Below are 19,058 nucleotides of genomic sequence, written 5' to 3'. Positions count from 1 at the left end.
AAGAACTGAGTAGGATCATTGCATCAGCTGGGCATTTAATCCCTGATATACGTTTATGTCTCGCTCATCCCAAGTTAGTGCACCAAGAATGAAATGCTTGAGCAGCTGTCATAGATGTGTAAGCAGATGTGTCAGGTTTTACTTCCTGGTGCCCTTCGTCCCCTGCATTTTCCTCCAGCTCACCCATAATGCCATTAGAGCCCATTTGAACTCTAGTCACAGAGGTGGGGGATTAAGGTGCTGTCACATGAAAAGAGAGGCTGTCCTCGCTGAAAGATCACAAACTAATCCCAAATATGAGCAGGTTGTGTCTGAATTTCCATAACGTTCGGCAGCCTCGGATGTGCAGGGGCGAATATCCCTTCTGGCGAGGCAGGCAAATAGTGGCGTATATCAGTCTGTGCACGGGAAGCACTCCTGTTTACAGCTGCTATTAATTAACCATGATGTTCCTCTAGAATCAGCAGTTTTTCATGCAGGACCTGGGGGACCATCTGTACGCCTTCTGCCAAGTGAAAATGATTGGCAATGTCATTTGCCAGCAATGCAGAGTCGATATGTTTGACTCAAATCTGCAGAACATAAAAAGAAAATATTTTTTGTGTAGTTTAATAAAGTAAGGACATTGTATGTATGACACTGATTTTATAGCTATGAGCTCCCAAATAGCTAATTACAGAGAGCTTTTGTCAGTGATGCAAAATTCTTAAGTAAATCAAGAATTTCAATCAATAACCAGGTTTAAGGGAAAAAAGTTCTTGTTTTGCTTTTAAAATGCAGTGATCTAGAAAAAGTAAAAAACAAAAAAAATAAAGTAAATGAAATACAATATGTTTGATCTTTAACTGATTAGAAAAGGAAAATGGCACTACAGGGCTTAACATCAGAAACTATTCATGCTCACCAAAGCAGAACTGTAGGATAAATCTACTCAGTATTTCCACAGATGTTTCATCAATTCACAACATGTCCTTGACTGAGAAGTACTGTTGTAAGCATGAACTACGCTCACAAGTGGTTTTAAAATGACAAGAACAAAAACTTTAAGCTGAGCTTGCTTGCTCCACTTGAGTCCGAAGTACATTGAAAGCAGCAAGCTTCAACCATCTCCCCACTTCTAAGCAGGATGCAGTAAACCTCCCTGAAAAAGGCTCCATTCACTCCTGCAATTTCAAGAGTTTCGCTTCATACTTTTAAGAGGAAAAACTTCAGTTCAAGTGTGCTACAGTAAGACATCTGTATGTTGGTCCCACAGTCCTCTAACTAGACTGAATCTTGTTTCACGGTCAACATTTCTTTTAATTGCACAGCTACCTAAGTCATTGTCACAATGAGGGGAGAGTGAAGCCGATCAGGTAAGAAAACTCTCAAGAAAAGGATTTAGAGCATATCAAAGGTAATTTCATGTAGGAGGGTAATAAAATATAAAACATAAAAATAAAACAAGGAAAATATCATGACTACAAACTGAAGCCAACCAAATTAATGTATAGAGGACTTTAAAAACCAGAAGGTACTGAGCAAAGTGCTTAACACTAAGAATACATAAAACCTTTTTAAAGACATAAAATAGATCTGGTGGTGTAAAAGAATAAAACAAATGTAAAATAAGACAAAAAATAAAATGATAAAATAACAAGATAAATATAAAAATGAAAATAATAATAAATCTACTCTTATGCTGGGTTAAAAACTAATGAGAAGAGGTGGGTTTTTAGCAGAGATTTAAAAACAGTGAAGATGCCATGTAAGGGTGCATTCACACCCTTTACCCTTACATTGGGGCGGGAACTCCAAATAGTTTGGTTTGCTTTCACACTGCATTCTACTCAAGTGGACCAAACCAGCTCAATTATTTCACACAGCTATAACAACTGCTCGCTAGGGGGCGGTATTCCCCCTTAATGACTGCTGACCAACAAGAAAGATGAGAAAATCTGGCTCACTGATTGGCCAGGACTGAACCCGGCTCGCTCACTGCCAGTAAACAATGGACCCGTCACGCACCCGGCCAAAGTTAACAGCTCATTAACCGACTTGTGCAGAACCTGAGAACAAGGTGTTGTTGAGATCTGTGTCAAGCAGGGAAAAACTAAAACCTGCAGCACAGTAGCCTGAAGTTGAAGAACTCTGTTGTAGACAACAGTGAGCTTTAACATTGCCATGGGTGGAAGTTAGCATGAGAAAACATAAACTCAGGTCCTGCAGTGACAATGGCTCTGGAGCTTAACAAAAAATGAAGCTGAGCAGAAAGTAAACACAGAACTTTACTGTAAAGTACAAAGATTGTTGGGTCTGTAGGAAGACTACAGGCAGGAAGACATGGAAGACTGATTGCTGCTGTGTGATTTTAATAAGTTAAATGAACTTATTCTGGTTCATGTTATGACAACGCTGACAGCAGCATCTTTCTTTTCCTTGGCTGTGTTCAGCACCAGGTGATAATAGCAAAATAAACAAACAAAAATCAAGCAGAAGCAGTTGAGAAAAAACAAGAGGGTTCAACATAAACTAGAAACCCAAAGAACTGTTATACTTTTATTCTGACAGCGTGATTGCTCTAACACTGTTGTTCAAAGTCAGAAATCCCCCAGCTTCAAAACTATGGGCTCAATATAAAGTCATGAAGATTTTGCAGCTGTAAATGAATATTTGCAAATTGCTTGTATCTCTAAATCAAACTTGTCACCTTGTGAAAACAAAACAAAGCATCCAGTCAGAGAGCAGATGGCTTCCTGTCCTCCTGCACTGCTGTAAGCTGTTTTGTGCTTTGCATCTGTAAATAGGGTGTTTGCAAAAGAACTTTTCTTTTTTTTAACAAATACAAATCTTTTTTACAACCATGTAAATTATTTTCTGCACATTTTTCAGGTAGATTGTTTTTACAGGGTGACAACCTTGATTTACAGATACAAACTCTGCAAACATTTATTTACAACTGCAAATTCTTTATGACTTTATCTTGAGCCCATACGATACAATCCAGTGAACTACACACTCAGAAAGGTCTGAAGTGATTCACGGTAATAAATGAGAACAAATGCTGCATCCTCTCCCCACCACTTCAAACATGGCTGACCTTTCCCTCGTCCACCCATTAGGCCACCCTGGTTAATGGCGACATCTCAAAAAAAATGAAACACCTTTTCTGATTAATCCAGCCCCCGTGCATTCTGAATACATTCATTTATCATGTGTATGTTACGAGGAAATCTGCTGTGCAAACATCCACGCAGGCAGTGTAACCTTTAATCACATTTTCGCTATTCTCACATCCACCGTGCATTTGCAGTTTTCTGCCATTTTAACGAAATTCCATTGAAATTTATTTAGTTCACAATAACATGAGGAAAAACAAGAAAGTGGTGGGAAAAATCTATTTTCTCATAAGTCAGTGAATATTAAGTCTTTCTAAAAAGCTACAAATGTGAAACAAATGATTGTGTTTTTGTTTTTGCTCCTTACAACAAGGTGCTGATGAAGTAGTTTGCTCTTGGCTAAACAGATTGTTGACTACACTTCACTGACAGCAAACCAAATCTGTTCTGATGTAAAAATGCTTTGTGTGGAGTGTTACTTCTGACTGGGTTTATTCTAACCACATGTAGGATATTTGAGTACTGATCGATATCCTCCAGTGTGCTCGCTGCCTTCTTTGCATAATGAAGCAAATTAACATAATGGAGCTTTATTTATCAGGGGCAAGCTGTGCACGAGTGTCAAATCAGTATCTTCCAAACAACCTGGTTAAAGGCTTGCACATTATAACTTTATATAAATAACAAGGGAATAATATTTTTCTAAATGCCAAAGCAAGATGGAGCATTCATCATGGTAATTCACAAATGGCAGGAAAGGTAAAACTAAAATATTTTGTACTGTGTTCAGAGATTTGTACTTTTTCTTTGTGAATACAAAGGATTAACAATTGCTTTTGGGGGGAGATTTAGCAGAAGATTAGCGGAGCTGCTAGATCATTGTGATCCCAGACTACCATTAAGTGTTTGGCTTGTTTACAGTTCAGTCTTGTAGCACAGCCAAGCACACAGTGCTTTCAGTCCAGTTTATTTCCAAATAATGTTTTGTTTTAGAAAATCACATCATATGCTTCTGCGATGAAAAAGACAATAACAGTAAGTAATTAGTAAGCACAGCGCAGTAAAGCTTTAAAAATATAGCTTATCTGTGCCAAAGCTGTGCTTGTCAGCCTCGCCATGAAGGATGAGCTTTAACTTCAGTTGTAAAGTCATTTGGCTGATCTCACCTCAGCAGATTCCAGGTTTTCTCCATTTTTCATCCACCTGTAGGACGGTTTCGGCTTCCCGGTGGCTTTACACTCCCACACCAACGAGTCATCAATGAGCCTCTGGACGTCTTCCGGTTTCTCAATGAGATGAGGAGGAGCTGGAAACGATGAAAGCCTTAATTCATGGGATTGTTGACTTAAAATCATGGCTACATAACAGATCATGACTAGAAAGAAATTACAAGTTTAATATATTATAAAAATACCAATACTCAAGGTTGGAAAACACACACACACACACACACACAAAACTCAAAACAAAACTAAACAAATAAAAAAAAAATCTAATGTTGCTTTAACTCAAATGATAGATCTTTTAATCTTGGTACAAAAAACAAACTAAATAGTAAAAGAGTAAATAAAAAATACATATATATAAAAAAATAAAACCATCTCAAATAAATAAAAATAAAATAAGTTTTCTGACTATTTTCAAATACTTTGCTCTTGAAAGTCTGTGTGTATAGGCAGTACTCTAGTTGATTAATATAGCCTTTTTCAGTCTCTGTGCTCTGTGCAGGCCTGGAGTCACATTTATTTCACTTTTGATTCATTTTTAGTTTGTAAGTTTTAGAATTTTTAGAGTTTCTTTTAACATCCTGGTGGGGTGATATCTGAACTAAAGTGATGAATACTGTCTCCATACACATTAAGGTGCCTACTGGTGCCATAAAAACACTCTTTCTACGGTAAATGATGGTATAATTATACAGCATGAGAATTGATTCTTACTGTTTCTTGCAAGTAACTCAAGGCTAGTTAATGAAAAAAAATAAAAATAAATAAATAACAGGTACATAAAACCAGAGCTTCTGGTGTGTAACGCTCTGCACATTTCTCTTGATTTGTCAAGCCACCATCATCCTATCTCACACAAGGCCGGTGGCCGGACAAAACCAACGGCTTGGTGCACTTTTTATCCCACAGAACTTACGTAATGCCATGTTGTCTCAAGGACTGTGAAGGCATTTCACCAACATCCTGCACTAATTTCCTTGCACTATACAGCATTTTGCTTTTGAGTGAAGCAGTGTAACACAGCGAGAAATCTGACAGCTGTAAAAGTACATCTCTTTGTGCAAAACAACCTCTGCATGTTGTAAAAACTCTGTTTGTGTCCGTGGGAGTAAAGTTACACAGAGCAAAGACCCATAAAAGAGGTGAACCTAGTTACCAGAGGGGGGGTTTGTGCAGTCTTGTGTGGTTATGTTGGAGTCTTGCACAGATTCAGCATCAAAATCTGTTCAGTATCAAAGAATTATTTGTGTTTGTGCATCATGTGCTGCACTATAGGCCTCTGAGATCCCCCTGGCAGATGAGGCGGCCACACAAGGTTAGACGAGGCTGTTAACATTTCACTTGTACAGAGGCTGCCCTGCTGCCACTTGTGCAAACCCTGAAAGAGTTGCCATTTCCTTTGACTAGAAGGGGCTGAAAGACAAATCTTTTATTTATCCTGCTGCAGAGCTGAGTTTCAAAACTGTGACATAACATCTACTCTGCTTTTCTCTTTACTGTAGCTTTATTCTTCAGATATTTAAACAAATTAAAATGTACCTGCATGCAGACATTTTTACATTAATGCTAGCTTTTTAATCATTAAGCAAGATGTCTGTGGGACAGATTGTATTATGCAGTTCCTTTATAGACTTCTCCTTCACTAGTTATTATACTCCAATTCCCCATCTGAGCCGAGCCGTCCCGCCTCTCGTGCCATTCCAAGACCACTTCGCCGTCATTGTTTGATCTGTCCTCACTGTCAGCATGACTCGCTCCATCCCTCACCTTCTGCAAACGTATCGACTCTCAGTCAAAGATCACCAAAATGAGAACAGTCAGCCCATCTCAAGCTGCACCAGGCTGAGCGAGCATACAATCAGGCCAAACGTCAAGAGGCTAAAGCGGAGGGAAGATGGGAATTTGCCTTATCAGGGAAATCACTGTGAGATAATGCAGCTGTAAAGTCTGCAGAAACACAGATGAAGACGAAAGAGCAAACTAAGTAGTCAGCTTTGTTTTTACTTTACCTCTGAGTGAAATCGACATCAACAAGGGAGCAAATGGCAGTTTCTCTCCAAGCTTTTAGTTTCTTTGGGTTATTCTTTGTTGTAGTTAAAAACTGGCAAAAAAACCCAAATTATGACAAGAAGAAAGATGGCGGTTATATCATACGACAAAAGAGCATTGTCTTTCTATGTAGTTATATTAAAGTACTATCTTACTACACTGACGGTGTCAAAAGTAAAGTATGACAATGCTTTCAACAGTGACCACAGCGCAAGCAGAAAGTAACACCTTGATGTCTTCCTGTTTAACACAAAGCACAGCTCTTCTTCTACTGTGGCATGCTTAGGTGTACAAGAGGCAGCCTTATCGATCATGCCCATTGGCGTACACTGCTGACGAATGTCTCAATGGCTTAATTCAAAGGGAGTGCAAAATAAGCTTACTGATTTTTATCACCTGGCTGCAGGCGAGAGAGAGGGAGAGAGACTGACAAAAGAGATCAAAAATGAGAGAGGGGAGTGAGCTCAGAAGGATAAATTAGGCCTTGGTGGATCACAGCGCACCAGTCTGCTGAGGCTGTGAGCATCCACGCTGTTGTAAATAATGGCAAATTGTTTAATGCCTCAAATGAGTTATTTCTGACAGCTGACACAGCATGACCGGAAGGGCAGAATATCTGACAGAAAAGAGGACCACATGGGGAAATCCAAGGACTGTTCAAAGCTAAAGTTAATGACCTGACACAGTTTGTCAGAAAGAAACTATCGTGTTCAAAAAACCCTGGAAATACAAATATAAGGGGCCAGTCTTCCTCATTTATTCCTGACTATATTGACAACGGTCACAAAGAATTATAAGCCTCGTTCACAAAATATCCTTCAATCCATAAACCTTGTAGCTGGTTTGTTCATGCCCCTTTAAACAACCCATAGAACTACACGACCATGTGGGACAGTTCTTCCTTTCTCAATCAAGACCCTCTCGAGTGTTTCCAGATCAGAGCTGATGCGATTCTTCAGCGTTTTCGATAAGAGGCGGGACATTCCGCACAGCAACTTCAACAGTTTAACCCTAACCCAGGTCTACATTCAGACACCGTTTTTCATCTCTGGGTGATGTTCAGGTAGAACAATGAGACCACGTTATACAACAAGACTCTTCTCTCTAACCCACTGGGTTTAGGCTACAAAACATTAATTGCTTGGGACTAGAAACCACATGGTTAACATCACAGTCATATTAATGGACACCATTTCGCTGGTTGCATCGCCACTTCAAGGCCAGTGTACAGAAAAAAAAATTTAAAAAATAGATCACGTTTCCTGCCTCAGCAGGACATGCAAATTTAAATAATAAATAATTTTATTTATTTATTTATTAATAAAATAAAAACAGACACTAGTTCAGGTTTTTTGTATGTGCAGTTCATTTCGCATCCTAATTACCATAATATATTTCCTTAAAATTGGCTGTTTTCATATTTCAAATTTGTACTTTAATTACTGTTTGATTCCATTTTACTGTTTTTATTTATCTTTTTTTATTTTAATGGTTTTTATTTTCTGTACATAAGTGGAGAGGGCTATTAGAGGGCATAAATAAATGTAATTCTTGTCCCTTATGGGAAATAAAATACAAATACCTTTAAAATTTAACTTGACTTAAAGCATGACACATCATGAATTACATGTTAGTGTACTTTCCTCCTCGGGTTAGTATTATATTAAATACTGATTTTTGCCTTGTATAATTGTGGAAATAAATGCTCGTACTGACTTGTATCATCTAAATTTTGTGGAAATGCTGTAACAATAAGAGAATATCCTAACCCTGTCCTCATGGAGCAACATGCGGCTGTGCAGATTATGCCCTGACGTACGTGTCACCGCTCTATGTATAGTACATTTAATGACTTTGATCTTCAGTCAAGTAGGATGTCAATCATGATGCCATCTGGTGGAGCCGGATGCAAGGCTCACCAACAAGGTCACATCCAAGGGCTCAGCTTCATCCGCATCACTCCTTTAATCTGGATCAAAATATTAGAGGCATCATGGCTGACAGCCTTTAATCATTTTGATGTGCTGTTAAAAAGAACCTCCCTTCTCCTGTGTGCCACACAAGCCTCTGCTGATCTCAACCAACTGCTTCGTAAGAATGGTTGTGTCTGCCATCTCTGCCTCTCAGTCTGAGTGGGTTTGACAGATGTGCCGCATGGCGGTCAAATATTCATGCATGACAGGATCACCTACCGTAGAAAGACAGCTTTCCTTTCACCGTGTTCATGCCCCTGGAGTTCTCAGCAACACACTCATACGTGCCGGCATCCTCCTGCTGGAAATATGGGATTTCCAGGACGGCACTGGCCTTTCTGTTGTCCACTTTCCTGGGGAAGGGCACACCGTCTACTCTCATCCAGTTTATAGTGGGAGCAGGGCTGGGAGAAGAGACAGTTTTGTTTGTTTTCATGGAAATAAAGAAGAATCAAGAGTTAAATTTTAACTATTAAAAACCCAATTATTCCCAGGATTAACCCAATCATTCCCAGGATTAACCCAATTATTCCCAGGATTAACCCAATCATTCCCAGGATTAACCCAATTATTCCCAGGATTAATCATTCATTCATTCAGGCATTTATAAATTGTATGAAATAAATACATAAATAAGTAAATTAAAGAAAATAAATAAATAGATTTGATAAAAATAGATTAAATAAAAAAAAGAAGTGGTTTGTCGCAAATTTACAACAATAAGTGTTGAGAGGTTGAAGGATTTTAGGGCTCCAGTAGTCTTGATCTGAAAGTGCTTTGACAGGACAGGAGTGAAATTATAGATGGCCTTGATATGAGCTCCTACAATTAGTGAGAGATGGACATTTTATGCAAAATAAAAACCAGCCACTTCTGATTATTTCATCCAATGCAAGCATACGAGACAATTATTATTGTTAAAGTCAGTATTTTTTTTCTGAGAAATTAAATTAAAATAAGCTTAATGAACCTACAATCATACTCCATCCTACATAAATTAGATATCAGATCTAAAATTTAGGGCACTCTACATGTTTGATGACAAAAAAAAAAAAAAAAGAAATCTTTTCCTCATTGCTCCGCTTAGTTGTTCTGTGTGGAAGTTTGCAGTAAGCTTCTAACCTTTGTTCAGTTTCTTTGCAAACACACACATGCATTCCTCTAACTTAAGGCTTTTTACCCAGTTTTGAACTCTGGGCTTCAGCGAACAGTTAAAAAAAAAATATATTTCTTGTACTGAATATTCCTACACCACAACATCCGCCCTCTAATTTCTCAGATGTGCAGCCAAGCTTGAAACACACAGGAATTGCAGCAAAGTGGTAAAACACATGAAAAAAATATCCCAGCTCTTTCCGAGCAACATTTATTTTTCTTTAAACGCTTCTAAGCAGAGAAGACTTACTTTCCTAGAGCAAAGCATTCCAGCTTTACGGTGGATCCTTTGGCAACATGAACAACCTCTGGAAACTGAACTTCAATCTTTGGCTCGTATTCACCCATCACACCTAAAAGAGACATGCAAAGGAGAGTCAGTGTTAGCTGAATAAGATGGAGAAAGAAGAAGTATTCCTTCATTCAAGTTTAACAGTTCTGGGAGAATAAACCCACTGAACTAGCTGTGGTTTCTGCTGTCATATATTAGCTACTGAAAACCTCTTTCTGCTACGGTTCTGTTTGTTCTTAGAGAAGAAAGTTTTCTTTCAGCTTCCAGCGCTGTGCGATGTGAGCAGCAGAAACTCACCGTCCTCGCAGCGCTGTCAGAGGATGCTGTCCTGCTCAAAATAATGAGAGAAACACGCCAAAACAGCGCAGTGCAGCTGACACACACTTATGTTCAATGACCAAAAACAGTTTTGAGACTTCGTAAATGGTTTGAACTTCTACATCCAGATAAGTTTCATCTTGTTGTAGTGCAAACAGCTATTAACAAGGAAATAGGGCCCATAAAATCCCCCTGAGTATTCCCACAGTGTCTACAAAGCATCCTATTCACTGTCAGCGACGACTCTCAGGCAGATTATTTCATTGCTGCTGTGCATATAAAATTCATTCATTCTCTCTGTACCACTTGGTCCCTTACGGGTCGCGGCTAAGCTGGAGTCTATCGCAGCATTAACAGGTGAGACCCAGGGTACATCCTGGACAGGTCATCAGTCCACCGCAGGGCCAGCACATAAGGGACAAACAACCATTCACACTCGCTCCATGGGAGAATTTAGAGTAACCTAACAACCTAACCTAACTTAACCTAACCTAACCTAACGTAACCTAACCTAACCTAACCAACAACTAACTAACTAACAAGCATGTCTTTGGATGGTGGGAAGAGGCCGGAGTACCTGGGGAGAACCCACACATACCCGGGGAGAACATGCAAAGGCCGCCCTCAAGGTTCGAACCTCCCCCCAGCCGAGATTCGATCCAGTGACCTTCTTGCTGCGAGGCTGCGGTGCTAACCACCACACCCCTGTGCCACCCGCATATAAAATTCTCCCATTGAAAAGGAAGATGGACACATAGATGAGGTGGTTAAGCTATGGTGAAGTCTTCTTTATAAATCTGGATGTAAGTGTTTGTTACGACTGAGAATAAAACATGTATTTAATTTCTTTTCCTAAATGATGCGACCACCTGTTCGACCTGTTCAACAGCTTTTATAACAGAATTAACCAATCATATGGCAGCAACTTGTCACATTTATTTATGTAGAAATGGTCAGGACGACTTGCTGAAGTTCCACCTGAGCATCAGAATGAAGAAGAAAGGAAATTTAAGTGACTTTTAACGTGGCATGGTTGTAAGTCTGAGTATTTACTGGGAGTTCCACTCACAACCATCTCTAGAGTTTACAGAGAATGGTCTGAAGAAGAGAAAATATCCAGCGAGCAGCAGTTGTCTGGACCACAATGTCTTGTTGATGTCAGAGGTCAGAGGAGAATTGGCAGACTGGTGGAGATGATAGAAAGACAACAGGAAGTCCAATCAGCACTGGTTCCAACCAAGATCTGCAGAACATCATCTCTGAACACACAACATGTTCAGCCTTGAAGCAGATGGACTACAGCAGCAGAAGACACACCGGGTGCCTCCTGTCAGCTAAGAACAGGAAACTGAGGCTACAATTCACACACACTCACCAACACTGGACAATAGAAGATGGTGAAACGTTGCTGGTGTGATGAGTCTCCATTTAGCTCCACATTCAGATGCTAGACTCAGAATCTGCTGGAAACATCATGAAAACATGGATCCATCCTGCTTTGGATCAACGCTTCAGGCTGCTGCTGGTGTAATGGTGGGGGGAGATTTTCTTGGTCCACTTTGGGCCCCTTAGTACCAACGTGGCCTGGTTTAACCAGCACAGCCTACCTGAGTATTGTTGCTGACCATGTCCATCCCTTTATGACCACAGTGGAGCATCTTCTGATGCTACTTCCAGCAGGATAATGCACCATGTCACAAAGTTCAGATCATCTCCACCTGCTTTCTAGAACATGACGATGAGTTCACTGGACTCCAACGGCCTTCACAGCCACCAGATCTCAGTCCAGTAGAGCAGCTTTGGGATGTGGTGGAACGGGAGATTCTCATCATGGATGCAGCCGACAAACCTGCAGCAACTGTGTGATGCTGTCATGTCAATATGGAGAAAACCTGAGGAAGGTTTTCACTAGCTGCTTCCACCTATCACACCAAGAATGAAGGCAGTTCTGGAGGAAAAAGGAGGTCTAACCTGGTACTAGAAGGTGGACGAAAGCAGTGAAATAAATCAATCTGTTTGCAACAGGGTGCCTGCTTATTCCTCCTAGCTCTGCTGATAGTCAGATGGGAACATGACACAACGTTTTAAGCCACTCTCATCCAATAGCTTTTCCTCCATTGCTGTAATTCAGGACTATGTCGCACAAATAGCTCTGGAGATGGAGGAAACAGCCCAATTTCATCTTGTTGAATTGGTGAGACATGTGTTATCAGGATGGCTTCCTGAATGACTGTGAAAGCTCATTCAGATCCTTATCACAACTGTCTCATAGTGGATTGTAAGCACATTACTATCAGCCATGTTAAAGCAGACAGGTGGAAGTGAACAGGTAATTGTCTCTGCTATAACCTTTTGTAAGGGACACCTGTTTAATGTGCCCACCTTCACCTGAACCCCCTCGGCCTGGTGAGGAGGAGCTGATGTGTGTCTGCTGAGCTTCCTGCTGTGAAGTAAACGGTATGACAAAAAGAAGAGAAAGTGCAGATGCCAGGGAGGGGAAGAGGTCTGGAAAATCCTAAATGGCTTTAGAAAAAAATCTTGCTTGACTTAAATTGAAAGAAATGTTTGTAATTCATTCGGATGGTAGAGCTGTGGGTGTGAATATAATCAGAAGAGGATTTTGTGATTTTAACAGGTTAGAAAAGCATACGTCTAATATACCAGATTATAACGCTAAGACTTCATTGTAAACATAGACTCACTGTACTATTTATATGGAGTATATTAATATCAATAACACAAGACATGAAGCTGTAAGCACATATAAATACATTTCTGTGAATTGCTATCTTTAATTCACACAATAAGACAAGAATGTTGTATAATATCACACTCCTGCTTTCCTGCTAACCAGTAACCAGACTGGCGTGAGGAAACTGCTGCTCCCTCTTCAACATTTGAAAAGGATCTTCCATTTTATACAAGTTAACTGTAGTCTTATTTACAAGAAATGTATTATTACTTTGTGCTGACAGTTAACACTTTTAAAAACAACTAATTTCATAATTTTGTTTAGTTATTCTTGATAACAAAATTTCATCACAAATTCATTTGATCTTTTAATATCTTTAAAAATGCTTACAAATGAAAGCGTCTTGAATGCAACAACATTCATGTGAATGTAGGCTTATTTGGTCGATCGTTCCCCGTTAAGCAGAGGGCATTGTGGGAAATGAATTCATTGTTTTAGGTCATTGGATACAGCTGAAGAATGTGGCCCAGGTTTAAAATATCTGTTGTTTAAATGTCGTTTCAGAAATGAAAATACTGACTAATTTGATGAAAAGGTTACAAAATGAAATCTTTTTTGTCCCCTTTTCATCAGTGCAGAGTTGGTAAGTTATACAAGCTAGGGCTGCTCGATTATGGAAGAATCTATAATCGCTATAGTTTAAGACAGTTAGTCATTGCACCGAGGCAGGACGTTCGTTCAGGGGTAACAAGCCACAACTGGTCTGGCTTCAGCATTTGTTTATTTATTTATCTTTTTATTTTTATTACACACAAACACACAGTTAATAATGTTGCTTAAGTCTGGTTTGGTTTTAATAAATATGTCACAGTAAAATATGAATATTTTTCATTGTTGTGTCTCCAGTCTATACAGACACCATTAATGTTTGACTGTTAGCCAGAGCTGATCAGCCAGCAGCAGCTTCGCTCATTCTGAGGATCAGACATGGTCCTACTCTAACAGGTGTTGTGCCAGAATAAGTAACCTGCTGTAAAAACCATCAAGCCGTTATTGGCAGGGGTGCTTATTTTGATAAAAGGTCTGTATTTATACAGTGCGTTACATTATACACCACATTCACCCATTCACACACACATTCACACACTGATGGCGGAAGCTGCCATGCCAGGTGCCAACCACGACCCATCAGGAGTAATTAAGGGTTCGGTGTCTTGCTCAGGGACACCTTGACATGAGCTTGACAAGCCGAGGATTGAACCGGCAACCCTCAGGCTATCTGTGTCGGCACTGCGATGGACTGGTGAGCCGTCCAGGGTGTACCTGTCTCTCATCTGCTGAAATGTGACCCGTAATGGACAAAGCGGTACAGCGAATGAATGAATGTCCTCTTATAATGTCAAAATGCATTTGATAAATAAAGCCCACCCACAGCGATCAACTGCTTACCCTGGTACTCTGTCCTGGTCTGGGACTGCATTAATGGACTAAGTCTAAATCTTTTATTTAAACGTGATAAACCTGAACACACACAGACATACAGCACTAACAGCAGAAACTGGCCAAGTCATTTCACTCAATACAACAAATTTGTCAGCAGAACAGAGTAACACATGAAGATGCCAGAGCCAACCCCCCACTCATCTATCACGATGCCTATCTCTCCCACCATAAGTGCCATGAAATGAATGTTTTATGAATGTAGCTCTCATGCTGACGTAGCTCTGCTGATTTCTGCTGTCTGGACCAAAGACCACAGACCAAAGATCAATGTAGAATTCAAGTGTCAGAGATCAAGTCCAAGAATTAAATACTTGCCACTATTATATCTGAAAAATACTGGTATGGTCATGTTATGCTATTTATAAATTCTGAATCAATTTATTTATCAGTGTCAGTGTAAGTTAATTAATATATTAGTCTGACCAAAACTAGATGTTAAATTGCAAGTAAACATGATAATTTTATTAATATCGTACGAAATGGGAAGTTCTTACAACATAACCACACTAAAATATGGTCAAATGTGTGACTAAGCTGTAGGTATTGGCATTATGCTCCACAGCTGCTGCTGATCACCTTTTTCTGTTTTTGTTAGCTAGTTAAACATCACAAAGAGGTTAATTAATATATCTGATGCTTTTAATGATGCTTTAACAAAAATCAACACTTAAGTCATTTAAAGAAAATCTGTAGAATGAACCACTGATTTTCAAGTAAAATTCAGGCTGGTATTGACTATATATTTTATATATATTTATTGACTAAAACTTTGTACAAAAACTTTATGTGTTTGGAAAAGGAATATATTGCTTTAATAATAAAATTAATAATAAATGGGAAATGAAATAGTTTTAATGCCTAGTGTCACAAATTTCCGTCAAACCATTTCTGGCTGCGATATTAATGCACATGTTTTCTTCCATTGTTAAAGTACGGTGCAAAACACAGTTACATATTAAAAACATATTAACAAAATTAGAAAACAAATTGCATTAGAAAATCTATTTATAATTTGAAAACAAATTTATATTTCATAAAAGGGTTAATGGTTTATCTTCAGTATTTTAATGATGGGAGAAAAATTGACATTTATATCACAATTTAGGACAATTACCGATGGACGAGGCTAACCTAGCTAATGCTAGCATTATCTGATAGCTTAGCCTTCCTTCCTGTCTTAACAGATGGGTAAATAAAACATGTTAAACTTGACAGTGAGATTCTCTGACATCTGTCCAAATACTCCAAACACTTGAAGTTCGCAAAGACAAGTACAAATATTCAAACAAACAGCCCAGAAAATAAAGGGTGATGTCATAGTGACTGGCTCCATCTAATTTGTACAGTCAACTGTCTGGACAGTATCGTCAAGCTAACAAATTGGACTGAGCATGTCAGCTCTCATGAGAATGTGACAAAAAAAGTCTTTTGTCTTGATGACTCATACCAGCCTCAGGACGAAGCTGCCCTGGGCAACCGCCCATGCTGTTCCTGCTCTAAATTTCCTTTTCTTCATCTCTATAATCATACAGAATATCATGATGTCCTCAAAAGTTCTCTGAGAGTGTTTAGCTTTACATAATTTTAGAACAATGCAAGAAGTAATTGTAATTGTTGACAACAATGGTGCTAATGTTGTAAATGCCTATAACTACTCAATATTTGGGTAATAAATAAGTTGTATAAATATTATTTTTAGTAAGGCCCTAAAATACTAGTAAATAAGAGGTAATGTTTATTGTTGAAGGGTTATTTTGTTATATCAGATTCAAATAAGCTGTAATTAATGAAACAAAAATCCACTTCTTCAGAACATTTTATTCTGCATTAATTTAGACATGATAAAAATACCCTTCTGGCATGGAAGCCTACAACTAGACTCCCTGTTGACAATGACCTTTTCTTTAGTGTGCATTAGCAAAGAAAAGAAGAAGAAAAAAAGTGAATTTAATTTGTGTTCTTTTAAGACTACGTGTCCTATTTTAGATCCCCTCAGTTGGAAATGTGAAAATAAAAAGCAGAGTAAAAGGAGACTCGAAAGCAGGGCTTTTGTGGAGAGATGTAAGATGTGCTGGTATGCAAGAGTGTTAGGTGTTTTTTATACATCGGCCACAAAATACAAGTCTTCACATATTTCATGTACTGTTATATGAATTATAATAATATATTAATATAAAACATTTTAAATCAACTTTAGGAAATTGCTTGTATAAAGACTTGAAGTTACTGTGTTGACACAAAGTAAATAAACTGTGCTCACCGTCACTGCGGAGCACTAGTGGAGTGGGTGGACCCTGGACACGGGTCTTCGTGACGGTGTTGGTCACCACGCAGGTGTAATTACCAACATCTGAGGGCTCCACTTTGGCAATGTACAGATTCCCCGTCTCCTGGGAGATGAAGCGGCGGGTGTCCTGCTTTACAAATGTCGGGTACTCATTAAAGATCCAGGAAAATACCAGATCTGTGAATAAAAAAAAGAAAAAGATTTGTTCATTTAAATGAGGGAAGGTGTCAAGAAAGATGATGACGAGAACTGAGATATCGGAGGATTAAAATAAGCTCCTGATATCATCTTAGTAGTGAAAATGATGACTAAATTAGATCAGCTAGGGTGAAAATTGAAGATGGGCTCTGAGAGAGGTTGCAAATGAATATAATTATTTGTTCTCACTTCATATTACCACATTTTTATGTGGATGAGGTATATATATGTATTAAGGGATTTAAGAGACACTCAGGCTTGTTTTGACAATACTGATTAATGTTCAGCTGTGATTATTTGCAAGAAATAATTTCTAATAAACATAATAAGTACAATTTAAATATACCAATATACATTCAGTTTTTGTTGGTTCTGGACTTTAGTTACATAAATCACAATGTTTTCAGAAATGAATAATTAACCTCATTATTTCTTTATAACTAGAATGTTGTTATAAATCATCCAAACTATAAAAGAAATTTAAAAAAAATGAAGGATGTAAAGAATTTAAATCCCAAAAACTGAAAGTACTCCAGATAACTTGAGCATATAAAATTCTCTGAGTACCTGCACCTGTATACTTTACTACCAAAGATTTTTTAAAGATGTTAAGAAATAAGGCACACACTCGGGGTCTACTGGAATTTCATTTTTATTCAGACACTTCAGGTTTCAGGGCTTCTTCTAGATCATTCATTGTAAGACACACGTAAGACACACAGTAGATGTGTTGCTAGGGTGTATCTTATGTAACACACTACAGTTTTTTTTTTCTTTTTTGCTATGATTATGATTTAGGAAGAAGAACCAAAGGCTAGATCTTCATCTAAATGAATTAAAGGAGAATTTCATCTGGAGACAGACGTCCACACATTTTTCACATTTCTTTCTTTCTTTTTTTTTTTTGTCTTAGAAATTCTCCACTTCTAGGTCTACGTGGTCTTTTAAGGTTGCAGGAGTGACAGAGGTTTTAACAGGATTCAGGTCAGGGCTCATCACTGGCCCAGTTTCAAAGAATTCATCATTCTCCTTTAAGCCATGCATATGTGCTGCTGGGTGTGCATTGAAAGGCCCCGGAGACCTCAAATGTACTTTTTCACACTTGATAAAAAAAAAAAAAATAATAATCAATTGATTTTATAATTTGTTTGATTTATTTAAAACTTTAACAGCAAGGGACACAAACCAGCACCATAGCATAGCTTAACTTCTATTGTATTTAACATAAGTTAGACTCTTCTTTATCTTACAGGATTCATTCTCTTTATTTTGTACAAATAACTTTATCCCGCAGGAACATGGCTCATCCATGGTGCTTGTTGCAAACATTGATGTTCTCCTCATTGGCCTTGGCCAGCAGAGACCAATTCTTCATTGCATAGTATACAGGGGTGAAAATTGTTTTTAATTCTTGCCGGTATTGTTTCCAAAACTTTTATCTTGGTCTCTCACTTCTTGCATTTTAGAATAACAAACTCAAAACTAAAACAAATAAAAACATTGGAATATTTTACTGTAGGCTACATGTAGGCCTGTGGTGTAGGGAAAAATTGAAACACTTGACAAGATGTTAAACTATTAATTTTAACTGGTACAAGACTACAAGTCTCTAAGAACAGCTCATGAAGTCACGAGAAAAAACTTTTTCATTGAAAATGTCTGTAGATGATAACTGGAAGATATTTCAATTTTGTTGAAAGTGTTTTAGCCAACCAGAAGAATGTGGTGTAATTTATTGTTCCTCCTGTTCCGTCACAAGCAGCGTCTCTTGACGTCTGTCGACCAATTGTAGAAAATGTCCCAGTGCATTAAATCAAACGCACCGATCCCCACAGCAATCGCTGTGTTTGCGATGTGCATGTGAAATCTCCGGTCGTTAAACACTTTTGTTCTGGGTCGTTAAAATTGAAAAAGGAAAAATAAAAATTGAAAAAAAATTGAAAAAAAAAATTGAAAAAGAAGAAAAATAAAACTAACATAGAACACAACTGCTTACTCTCCTACTGATCTTAATCAGAGCATTCAGCAACGAACGTAAAGACATAATGTGTGGTTCACGTTTCGAAGGCTGGGCACAGAGGAGGCCACCGGGTTCTCTCCGAGGGGGTGGAGAGGGGAGCAGGGCAAGAGCCTTGAGGAAGAGAGGGAGATGCCCAGTCAAAGCTCTGTCCAGTATGGACTAAAAACATCACTAACAGTTCAGAAACAATTCGGAACGAAGGAATTTTTAAACACAAAGTAGTTTTCAAAACTTCATGTTGTGGATC

General features: G+C 38.5%; 1 protein-coding gene and 1 long non-coding RNA gene across 4 annotated transcripts in view; one reads left to right on the top strand and one right to left on the bottom strand.

The window, feature by feature from the left end:
• LOC121637452 (contactin-4-like) overlaps nt 1–19,058 on the bottom strand; it is a 229,672-nt gene that overhangs the window by 72,499 nt on the left and 138,115 nt on the right. For all 3 annotated transcript variants that reach the window (XM_041981642.1, XM_041981641.1, XM_041981644.1), the window contains exons 6-9: nt 16,567–16,770; nt 9,752–9,854; nt 8,566–8,750; nt 4,265–4,404 (exon numbers count right to left, since the gene is read on the bottom strand). In XM_041981642.1, the coding sequence (XP_041837576.1) occupies nt 4,265–4,404; nt 8,566–8,750; nt 9,752–9,854; nt 16,567–16,770 (632 nt within the window). The remainder of the gene's footprint in view (nt 1–4,264; nt 4,405–8,565; nt 8,751–9,751; nt 9,855–16,566; nt 16,771–19,058) is intronic.
• On the top strand, nt 1,795–18,639 carry LOC121637471. The gene is made up of 3 exons (XR_006009849.1): nt 1,795–1,805; nt 14,989–14,995; nt 18,554–18,639. It is a non-coding gene; the product is annotated as an uncharacterized LOC121637471 (long non-coding RNA).

This window comes from Melanotaenia boesemani, chromosome 3 (assembly GCF_017639745.1).
Source record: "Melanotaenia boesemani isolate fMelBoe1 chromosome 3, fMelBoe1.pri, whole genome shotgun sequence".
Lineage (NCBI taxonomy): Eukaryota > Metazoa > Chordata > Actinopteri > Atheriniformes > Melanotaeniidae > Melanotaenia > Melanotaenia boesemani.
This window is presented reverse-complemented; position numbering and strand designations above follow the sequence as displayed.